At 44.1% G+C, this 10,808-nt stretch overlaps 2 protein-coding genes across 2 annotated transcripts; both read right to left on the bottom strand.

The window, feature by feature from the left end:
- Nucleotides 1–2,095: 2,095 nt before the first annotated feature.
- hpxb (hemopexin b) lies at nucleotides 2,096–5,872 on the bottom strand. The gene is made up of 10 exons (XM_023395449.2): nucleotides 5,723–5,872; nucleotides 5,172–5,197; nucleotides 4,872–4,967; nucleotides 4,618–4,775; nucleotides 4,334–4,487; nucleotides 3,608–3,820; nucleotides 3,424–3,516; nucleotides 2,854–2,984; nucleotides 2,608–2,755; nucleotides 2,096–2,511 (listed from the first exon to the last, which is right to left on the bottom strand). The coding sequence occupies exons 1-10, from the start codon at nucleotides 5,785–5,787 to the stop codon at nucleotides 2,285–2,287; spliced, it is 1,311 nt and encodes a 436-aa protein (XP_023251217.1). The 5' UTR covers nucleotides 5,788–5,872; the 3' UTR covers nucleotides 2,096–2,284.
- A 469-nt stretch (nucleotides 5,873–6,341) lies between these two features.
- On the bottom strand, nucleotides 6,342–9,509 carry LOC111646055 (uncharacterized). The gene has a single exon (XM_023395448.2). The coding sequence runs from the start codon at nucleotides 9,446–9,448 to the stop codon at nucleotides 6,869–6,871; it is 2,580 nt and encodes an 859-aa protein (XP_023251216.1). The 5' UTR covers nucleotides 9,449–9,509; the 3' UTR covers nucleotides 6,342–6,868.
- Between the last annotated feature and the right edge of the window lie 1,299 nt (nucleotides 9,510–10,808).

Here is a 10,808-nt window from a genome sequence, read left to right as displayed (position 1 = left end):
AGTATGTGTATTAATTATTTTAGAATGATGTCAGGCCTGATTATTGATTGTGCCTGATATCTGGTGGCTCAGTGTGTGTGTGTGTGTGTGTGTGTGTGTGTGATGACAACAGTCCATACTGTCTGCTATGCATGTGTGTATGTGCATTGGTGTTTCTATGTGCACGTGCATGTGTGTTCCGGTGTGTGTGTGTGTCTCTGTGTGTGTGTGTGTGTCCTCATGGCCTCGCCCATTAAGCTGTGCTGAGGGCAGCACTTCCTTTATGCATGCTGAAAGTCCCAGGGATTTTGGCAGAACAAAAACCTCTCCAGGGAGTGAAAAGGCCTTGAATGCCTGTTAATGCCGTCCCGACCTCTGGACTCTTGCAGGCTGCTGCGTACGTGTCTATATGGTCGAATATGAGCATGGACAGTTTGTGACAGTACTGTATATTGTCATAATGAGACACCGGGACTCATCAATAAAATAACCACGTTCTTTGTGGACGTGATGTTTTAGCTTTGGAAAACAGTGGAAATGCAAAGCTTGACTTTGTTGTTGCAGAGAATATTATGTAAATTAAATTGACTATAACTTGCATTTAAAGTTTAAATTAAATATTAAAGAACCAAATCACTGTCTGAAATGAAAGTAGATGATCAGTAAAGCAATGCAGCTTAAAAACCATATGAACCTTATTCCTGAAGGTTTGATTGGTTTAGAAAGAGCATGAAACTCAAGAATTGTATTGAAGACTGAGAACTTCAAAAAATATTTTCTGTTTTTTTTGGCATCAAATCAGTCTGTGATTCTGTTGTGGCTCAGCTGGACGAGTGTTTCAGCCTCTTTCTTGCAGGAAATAAAGTTTTTGGCCGCCGGCAGTTTCTCTAAATTGAGGTCGGCGCTGCAGAGCTTCACACCTGCGTGGAGAGCTCTTAGCGAGCGCGCAGCCACACCTGCAGCTCGTTGCTCGAAAAATCACTGACAACTCAATATAAAGAGAAGACGGAGACACGAGGAGCTGAACACACAAGATATTTGGTGAGAAAAAATAAAAAAATAAGAATGATGTGAATGTTAAAATGAGATGAAATGAAATATACAACAGCACTGTTTGGTGGGTTTAAGCTTCAGGGGGTTGGTGTTGAAATTACCTGATAAACTGAGAGATGTCAGTGAGCTAACACCCATTCAGATTACATCATAGTTTTCATAACGTGTGAGAAATGACATATATGCAAGAAAGCACATGTGAAACATGTGAAAGTGACATTATAGAATCATTATTTCCTTTTCTTTTAACCCTCCATTTCACACTAGAGCAGCACTTCAGACCACAGAGAGCCATTTAGACCACTTACGTGTCCCTTCAGCGTGACATCGGTACATCCCATTAAGACACAGGCATCCTGGGTAAAAACAGGTACTAATGATTTTAAATAGCGAGCATTTGAGAAAGATTTGGGAAAAAGAGTTCAATAGCAAGAGGGGTGAGGGGGGATTTGGGAGGATCTCTGCAATAGGACCTTATGACTCATATCTCAGAGTCAGTTCACCACATGTACTGAATGCAAAACACAGACTGGGAGTCTGACTCATTGATTATAGTCGTGTCATGAGATTAAGAAATTGTATTTGATCAAAATGAAGTTTATTTTTTCCCCCTATTTAAATCTGTCAGTCACTCATTTTGAAACTCTTCATCATGGCTTCCTGTTCTTGCTTTTTCCTTGATCACTAAGACCGGTCCTGTCTGCTTTTTTTCCTTTTTGAATTTCATATGTTGATGATATGAAACAGGTTCTTTGGTAATCTGTAAAGTGTGTGTGGCCGTTCCTCTGGTCATTTAGTTGTATCAACACTCACGACACGCCTGTGTGCAGACCTTGTTCGGTTTACAGTGAATCTGATTCTCACATCATTTCCAGAGCAACACATTCATTTGAACAGTAGGTCCTCTAGTGGCCAAATTCTGACATTACTTAGTAAGTTTCCCTCCGACTCTGTTCCCCACAATCATTGTGACGAGCCTCAGTTTCAAATCTGCAAACCCAAAATAACAAACCAGTAAAAAACAGTAAAAAAAAATTGAAATTGACAGATTAATTGACTCCAGTTTTCTTTTTTCTATTTTTTCTTTTTATTCACCAAAGAACTCAAACTCCACTTTGCAGGGGAGGAGGATTTTTCACAATCTCATATATGAGTTTAATGAGTGAGATGGTTTTGAGACGGACAGATGTCACTTAGTTCCTTTTGCTTCGAGGTGGCAGATCACTGTGAAATATCCTCTCTTCCCTGAGTCCTATTCCTGACATCCCATCATTTCTGGGGTGATATTATGAAGCTCAGGGGCAATTTTGCCCATAGCCAGTATCATGGGGCTCTCATAGTGGTAAAACTGCGAGCCCTTGAAAATCTTAACTCCGTCTGAGCCACAATAACCAGCATCGATGTCGGACACGGGCAAGGGCACGTCTCGGGTCACCACCCTGGGCGTGGCAGTGAGGTCAACGTCACGCATATGTTGTCCTTTTAGAAAGAAATACGTGTAAAGATGTTTGTCGACAAAGTAAACATTAATATATTGTTTGATGCTTTTTTTATATTTAGATTTGGTGACCTTACCTTGGATTACATGAACGGTGTGTTCACCAGGACAGTGAAAAGCTGCGTCCACGTGTCCTTCAATGCCAAGCTCCTCCTTCAGGGTCTTGGGGTAGCCTTCCACCAGGATGTAGGGAACACCTGCTTTGTAGATGTAAACCTGATCGTCCTGCAGGTGAGTCCAAGGATTTTGGTTTTAATTTCAACACAACTCAAGGTTTCTAATGCCAGCGGTGGAGAAATGTGAGTGGTTACATCAAGGTCTACCTTAATCAAGTAGATTTTGCCAGAGTAGGAGAAGACGGCATCCACCCTGCCCGTCACCTCTTTCCACGTCCTGGTGATCAAGAAGGCGTGAAAGCCGTCACGATGGGTGTCCAGACGCATGTAGATAGGACCTGAGCAGAGTGAAGTGTATTCTTTGTCAAAGCTTTACAGTAAGCTCAAAGGTCATACAAGTGGAAAACAATAGCTCGAACTTTTGGGAAATACTTTCTTGCCAAGATTTGATTAGCTTAGCGTAGCATAAAGACTGTAAGCAGGGGGAAACAGCTAGCTTAGCTCTGTTCATGTGCTGCTTTCATACAGGCACTGGGAAGAACAGGAAAACCTCCCACTGCTATCATTGCAGTAGTTTGAGGTTTGCATGAAGCTACAGCTAGCAGGTGACTAGTTTTTGAACTTTGGCAAGAGTTACCTGTTTTAGCCTCCAGTCTTTATGCTAAGCTAAGCTAATCACAGACATCAGCAGACGTGGGAGTGGGAGTTTTCTTAAGATGTTGTTGAACTATTAATTTATAAACTACTATTACTGTCATTTTGTGTCTGTGACTTTACCTGCAAAGAAATATGTTTTGCCTGCATCGTCAGTGGTAATGGCGTCCATTTTTACCTCACTGCATTTCGGGACTTTATAACCCCCTCCATGACCTGCAGAGAAACACAGAAGATTACACAAAATGCTTCAGTCAGAATACACCTGAGTGCATTTTCCACCGTTCTTTCCCCCCGATGAACTCACCGTGGTCAGCGCACCTCATGAAGTAGTCACGGGCATCTTTTGGGTAGATGCCGCTCACCTCTCCGGATACTGGGTTGAACCTGGTGAAGTTGTGTCCATGGAAACAGTAGTGGCCCTCCATCCAGCGTAAAGCAGAGGTGCAGACGGGCAGGTGGGCCCAAGTCTTGGTCTTCACTGTCTTTGTGGCAATATCATAAACATGCACGTCATGTCCTGTGGAGAGAAATTAGGTTTTTAGTTAGAGAAAAAGTCTCATAAATAACTTTCACCATGTGCTCAGTTATTTACAATAATCTAATCACATCAGAGTTAATAATTTAACTGATTAATCTGCTTAAATTCTTAAAAATATAAACATTTCTGCCGATATCTGCACCACTTCCTGTCAGATATACTGTAAACATGCTGTATTACAAAAGTCAGATCATTTAAATGTGACTAATAGGTTTTAATTCCTGGTATTCAGTGCAGTTTATGTTCCAAGCATGAAGAGCAAAAGCTTGCAAACTGTATTTTACCTATTTTAAAGCTGCTTCTGACAAACGTTGCTCCTGCAGCAGCTGATTTCCTCCACTAGGGGGAAGCTTTCTATTTATAATACTGAGAAAGGAAACTTTCTCTCTCTGTAGCTCCTTCCATTATTTGTTTCATTTATTTTAATTGTATGTATTTAATCACAGTCAAGACTTTGTGATATGAATGTTTTTGCATTGAATGCCAACGCACCCTTAATGAAGAGAACTGAGTCTGTGGTGCACTCTCCATGGGGACACTCCACCGCAGCGTCCAGGTGAGTGGGGACTCCTGGGAATTCCTCCTGGATCTCCTTCGGGTACCCGTCCTCCAGACTGTGGTTGAAATACCTGAACACCTTGTCGTCCTGGAGATTTAGAAAAGCAACAGTCGAGATCAGGGACAGACACTTCTCTGCCTCTCCATCTGATTTTTATTTATTTTTTTGTTTCTTTGCAGAATCACATCACAAATGAAAACACATCTGAGGTTCGTACCAGGAAGAAATAGATGTGATCGTGCACGTCCTGGTTCGCGGGGTTGTGCATGCGGAAGGCAGCGTCGACGTGGCCGATGTGATGGATGTCATCCAGCTCCTTGAAGGACTGGTTGGAGAGCAGAGCTGGACCATGGTAACCCTTCCACATGTGAGCACCTGAGAACACATCACAGGATTTTTCTTATTCTGCAACACATATATATTCAGTTTGGAAAAATATATAAAATAAGACTTAAATAATCTGAGGGTCACCTTTGAAGAAGAAGGTTATTCCATTCTCGTCAGGAGTGATGGCGTCAAACTCAATACCTGCACACCGGTCCAGCACAGCAGCATGGGCTTCTCCATCTTTATTCCAGAGTTAGAAATATAGAGATAATATAACTATAATTACCATTAATGTAATATATAATGATGGTAAACATAGAAAACGTAGCCAGAGAATGGCTTGTCTCTATGAGATTGCTTCTGTAATTGATCCTTAGTGTCTTTATACCAGACCAGTGAGGAATGAGGGTTATTATGACTTTAACGTGTTAATTAAAAACCCACCGTGTGCTGCTGCGTCCTGCAGGTGTCTGTGGATGATATAAAAAAAGACTCGTTATATTTGATTCCTAAAAATCCTTAGGTCAAAAAACAGGAGGTCAATCAATGACAGGCCACCGAGGTCACACAGTGACTCAGCTCTCTTCTGTTTGTTCAGTTGATGCAGCAGGTGAACTTTGTGAACAGGTAAACAGAGTTATGAAAAGACTGGTCAGTGACTTGCACCATCTCCTCTGCACCCGTTAAACTTAGAGTAAATACAGAATAGTAAGTTTGACCCTGGTGCGTTCCTGACCACTCACCTTATGTTTTAATGAAATTTATTACACAAAAACGACCATGCGTCGACTCAACATCTCCCTGTTTTATTATATAATCTTTATTTTTCTACCTCCTGCATATATGGATGTATGCTCATATATTGTGATATTACAGGACAGGAAGCTTTAAGATAAACTCATGAATACATGTCACCAGTGCAGCCGATGAGGACGAACCCTCCTGATCTGAACGACCAATTTTCGGTTTTAATAATTCATTCATACAATACTCACGCAGGCGCTCCATTAGCGAGGGCGAGTGCTGAGCACAGGAACAGAGTTTTGGTGATCAGGTCCATGGTGTGCGGTCCCGATGAAGTCCTCTGATGTGGAGTCTCGCTGTGGAGCAGAGCTGTGAAGTGAAGCTGTGCAGGAGCTGAACCTGCGCTTTTAAACTGAAATGTGTGTGTGGGTGGACATGTTAGGAAACTCTGAGTGTGTCTTGTTTGCGTAGAAGGGGTATTGGAAATTTGGTTGTTGCAAAATGTGGCTTCAGAATCATGCTTTTGGTAATCTGCTTATCTTTTTCTAAAAACGTGAATATTATTTGCAGCACAACCTATATTGGTAACTGCCTTCAAGCACATTATCTATCTTTGATTAATCTATTTCACTGCTTGAGGAAATCGTTTACCTTTTTTTTTATGTGGATTTCAAATGAAATTATTGATCTGTTTGGTTAATATTTTACCGCGTCTCAGAGTCTTTAAATCCCCCTTCATGTTTTGTGACACACTTTTCTGGAAATACAGACAGTCGTTCTCGATGCCCAAAAGCTAATGAACAACTAGTGTGGTTGTGTAGTAATATGTGCTTAGGCAAAATCCCAAGGAAAAACAAAATCATGCAAAACTAAGATTTGAATCAAAGTTTAATTCCTTTTTACTCGGAGAAACTGGCAGTACAAAAGTCTTTAAGCCCCTTAAGGCGACTAAACAGTTTGATTTGCTGGTTACATCGAGAGTTCTCAAATTTATCTTGATTATTAATGAATTAGATTCACAAAATTTCTAAATATGAATGAGGTACACAGAAATACATTAGAAACACTCAAGGTCAATTTAAAAGCATGCAATAGTGTTTCTACCACTTATATCTTTTCTTAATAGATGGAGTGAAAATAATTTGTACTAATTTTTCAGTCTACTAACGCTTGCCTTGAATTTACTGATTATATAAATCATAATGCATTATAACCATTTTGAAATCATCTTATCAAATTAAAACACGTAAGAGGTAGAGGCTTTGAATTATAGTCAAAGAAACCCACTTTATATATTTCCAAGGATATTGCCAGCTATTACAAATATAATCCTCTCAGTTTATCACAGAGCTCCATACATATTTGTTTCTGTCTCCGTCTTCTCCATCCTCTGTAGTTCACTTGTAGCGGTAGATCTTGACGCAATGGTTCATACTGTCCGACACAACCACTTGGCCATCAGGGAGCAGAGCCAGGCCCCTCGGGCTACTCAGGTTATCGGTCACCAGAGGCCAGCCGACACCCTTGGACGGGTAGTAGAGAACACGGTGCTGCTGCTTGCCCCAGTCCGCCACCAAGACGTCCCCATCTCTGTCAATACAGAGGCCCCAAGGGCAGGTCAGGACCGGCCCCAAGCCGGAGCACACCCCCAGGATTCGGACAGTGTTCCAGCCGGGCTCCAGGACTCGAATGCACGGGACACGTCCAGTCTCGTTGCCTCGTTCTGATACTGCCATGAGCCCGGTGGTGAGGCAGGCTGCCACCAGGTAAGGTCTGTGATACCCGCTCACCACTGTGCGCTCCAACCTGGCCCCAGTCTTGGGGTCCAGTTTTAGGGCAGTTAAAGTTCCGCGCTTTATGTCGGTGACCAAGAACTCATCTCGACGGGTGACGGTCACCCCTCTGGGAGCGTCCAGCTCTTCGTTGGTGGAGCCGATCGTTGTGCCTCCAAATGTTTGCAGGAGGCGTCCGTGACGGCTGAACACCAACACGGCGCGTTCGGCGGCACAGGTCAGGGCAATGAGGCCCTTTGAGTTCACTGCCACGTCAAAGTAGTTGCAGATACGGGAAGATCTTTCTGATCCTGAAGGAGACACCTGCTGTACGACATTCTTTTGGAGATCAGTCACTTGAATGCGGGCGTTTCCACAATCCACCACAAATAGCTGCCCTTTGACAGTTGCGTGGACGCCACTTGGCAGGTTGAAGTCAGTGCGGCCTGATCCTTGTTTTCCAAACTGTTTGACCAGGTAAGCTGAGTCCAGCACAGTCGAACCACCTTCTTCCTCCAGTTCCCTCAGAGTTAGTACAACTGTCTCTTTGTCTTCGTTGAATGGATGTGATTCCTTACTTTGATGTAACTTGTCACCTTCGATGGCTGACATGGACAGACATCTGCTCACACGGTTTAAAGCTGAACCTTGTGTAACACGAGCCTGGGTTCTCGACTGTCGTTCCTCAGAGCCCGTGGTGTTCCTGTCGGATGCTTGGCTTTGTTCAAGAGATGAAGGTTCGGAGGCAAGTCGCATTTTGTTCACCTTTCTGATTCCTCTGCGCTCACTCTTGTCACCATTAATTAAAGGGTGTAGTTTACTGGAGAGATCAGCTGTGGAGACTGAGCGGCAGTGCTCTCGCTTAAGAGATCCATTAACAGGTGTATTCACAGTATAGGTGTAACAGGAATCTTCACTGTCCGCTGGCGATGGCGGGCTTCCACTATACGCTGCTGGTTCATTTGAGTTCTTCTTGGATAGGGCTTGTTGGGAACGAGCACGATGTCCAGTGGAGAGATCTACAAGACTGCGCCTCGAGAGGGAACCTTTTCTCCTGGTCTTTGGAGATATTGTGGCCTTACAGCTTTTTTCATCAGTTTCTTCGGGGGGGCAGGACGGTTCTCCATGCGAGACCAAGACGAGGGCCTTTGGCTTCCTCTTACCCTTCAGTGTGGGGCGCCTCCGTGGTCCGTTTTGTCTGCCATCGGATTCGTCACCTTCAGATTCTCCTTGACTGGAGACCGGTGGGATGGCAAGGAAAAGGTCTTGCCCCAGTGCGTCTGAACACACAGACTCCAGTTCTTCATCTTGAGACGACTCAGACGCACCACGGTGTCTTTGTATGGGGGATTTCACAGTGGGTGATTTGAGCTCCTCCTCGTTCTCTGTAGAGCTTGATAGACGCAGTTTCCGGACAACGCGCATGTTTGTCTTATTGGCCTCATCGGGACTGTACCTTTGTCCGGCTCTGTTTGGTTGCGGTTCCTTCTGAATTTCAAGCGGGGTAATGTTCGAGAAGGTCGTATCCCCTGAATGCAAAGCACACTTCTGTCCTTGGACACCGCAGACACCAATGGGGTAGGTCATACCTTGCTCACGAACATCAACTTCCCCCAAGCTTAAGGTCTTGGACTCGGGGCTCGGTAAGAAACTGACCCTTTTCATTGTTAGAGAGATTTCCCAAGGTTGGGTGACTTCTGCCACCCCTCTTTGGAGCTGATTTTTGTTGGATCCACCGGCGGTACTGCCCCATCTCTGTATCTGCTCCTTCAGTTGCCCCATTTTTCTCAGTTGCTGGTCAACAAGTGACTGCACAACCCGCACCGCCGCAGCATTCTCCCTCTTCACCTGACTGAGGTGCCCCTGGGCATCTCTGTGGTCCCGCTCAATCTTCTCAAGAAGGCGCCGCTCCTCTCTCTGAGCTTCAATCACCGCATTGTCCAACTCACGGTTCACCTCCTCCACCTCGGCCTGCTGTCGCTCTCGGAGGCTCTGCAGCTCCCGTTCTCCTTGCTCCAGGTTGGAAAGGGCCTGAGTAACCCAGGGGGGCGGAGAGGTCAGAGATATGGGTGCAAAGACGGACTGCAGTGGGGTGACCGGCGGAGGAGCTGGGGAGGTCACGTCCCTTTGTTTTGGAGCGCTGTGTGTTAGCAGGGCTGAGAACCCAAGGAGGGCTCTCCTCTCTGAATGAGACCGCATTAACATCGTGGATGGTAGATTTGAACAGTCCACTTGGGAAATGGGGCTCTACCACTTTTTGAGTGTGTTTCTGTAAAGACAGAGAAAATGCAAAACAAAACCCCTGTTAATGTGGCGTTAAAAACACCCAAGAAAAAGACATGTATCTTTTACAACAAAGTATTTAAAGGTAGCGCAACATGTACTTAGATGCAACTAAAGGGTTTCAACACGATGCTGCCCTACATCTACAAAGGCAGAACAAAATTGAAAAAAAGCTCATGATTGTGTGCGATAAGAAAATCTTGGTCTCTTCGATCCCTCAAGAAATCTTTCTGACCTACCTGTCGACCCAGTGAGGACTTGTGTACATTTCTGTCGCTGTTTTTTAAAAAACTGGGACACAGGTTTCCATTCATTGCAACTCTATCCATCCCCCGCAATATTCAGTTTCTCACGAGACTCTAAAGTGCTCTCAGATAACCGCTGTGCTGTTTCCCTGAGGTCAGCGTTGTATTCAGACTTTAACGCCTGTCGTCAGCCACTGATCGCTGGAACAATAAATGTCCTAAATTAGATCTCAATCAGCAGTTTGTTGAGTTACCGCTGTGCTTTTTGATCTAAATCATATTAATTCATCAGTATTTATAACTTTTTTTATGAGATTTAAAAGTCACGTCTCTTAACGTCACTCATCGTAAAAACCTCAATAGATCAGATAGTTGCTTCCTGAATGCAGCACAGACCCCCATTGTCACGTTTGGTGGAGAGAGCAGCTCTTATCTGCTCAAGGCATTGAAACTGAGCTCCGTCTTTCACCAGCAAACCGAGGTATGTGAGCAGCTGCCAGGGGAGGCGTCACTCCTGTCTTTTTTTATTGAGTCTTTAAAGTGGATCATATGATGCATTGGCAGTTGTGGGTACCGGCGTGTATATTGTATGTTAATGGTGTAGACCTAGTTAGAGAGCATTTTACCCCGCCCTCCCCCCCCCAGAGCAAAACAACAAGGCTTTTGCAAGGATGAAAGGGTGAGGTGTCAGTTTACCTGTGCGCGCTCACAATAAAGTCCCTCTGGAAAAACATGTGACCTCAGAGTGTCAAAGGATAAAATCAGTTTCCCATGTTTAAAAAGATGTTAAAGATAAAATCCGTGGGTGACAGTTGGTGAAGAACTTAAAGGAGAAATTAGAAGTGGGAGATCATGGGAAATGTCAGTGTCAAAACTTCATTTTATGCATGGATGGGTCAACAGGTAAAGAGACATCAGCCTGTTGGTCAGAAGGAGGGGAAAATGTAAACGGTGTTACAAACAAATCCGTGTCACTCTCCTGGAGTGAGGCCACTGCGTCGTCTTATGTTACCTGACTTTAATGTTGAATGAGAGGC

This window comes from Seriola lalandi, unplaced genomic scaffold (genome assembly GCF_002814215.2).
Source record: "Seriola lalandi dorsalis isolate HSWRI2012SDOR001 ecotype SW California unplaced genomic scaffold, Sedor1 jcf7180002054962, whole genome shotgun sequence".
Taxonomy (NCBI): Eukaryota; Metazoa; Chordata; class Actinopteri; order Carangiformes; family Carangidae; genus Seriola; species Seriola lalandi.
This window is presented reverse-complemented; position numbering and strand designations above follow the sequence as displayed.

Coding starts and splice junctions, on each gene's coding strand:
- hpxb (XM_023395449.2), bottom strand. CDS start 5,787: ATGGACCTGATCACCAAAACTCTGTTCCTGTGCTCAGCACTCGCCCTC. Junction 3,821..4,333: donor CTCAGTTCTCTTCATTAAGG/GTGCGTTGGCAT, acceptor TTCTCTCCACAG/GACATGACGTGCATGTTTAT. Junction 3,517..3,607: donor CATGAGGTGCGCTGACCACG/GTGAGTTCATCG, acceptor GTTTCTCTGCAG/GTCATGGAGGGGGTTATAAA.
- LOC111646055 (XM_023395448.2), bottom strand. CDS start 9,448: ATGTTAATGCGGTCTCATTCAGAGAGGAGAGCCCTCCTTGGGTTCTCA.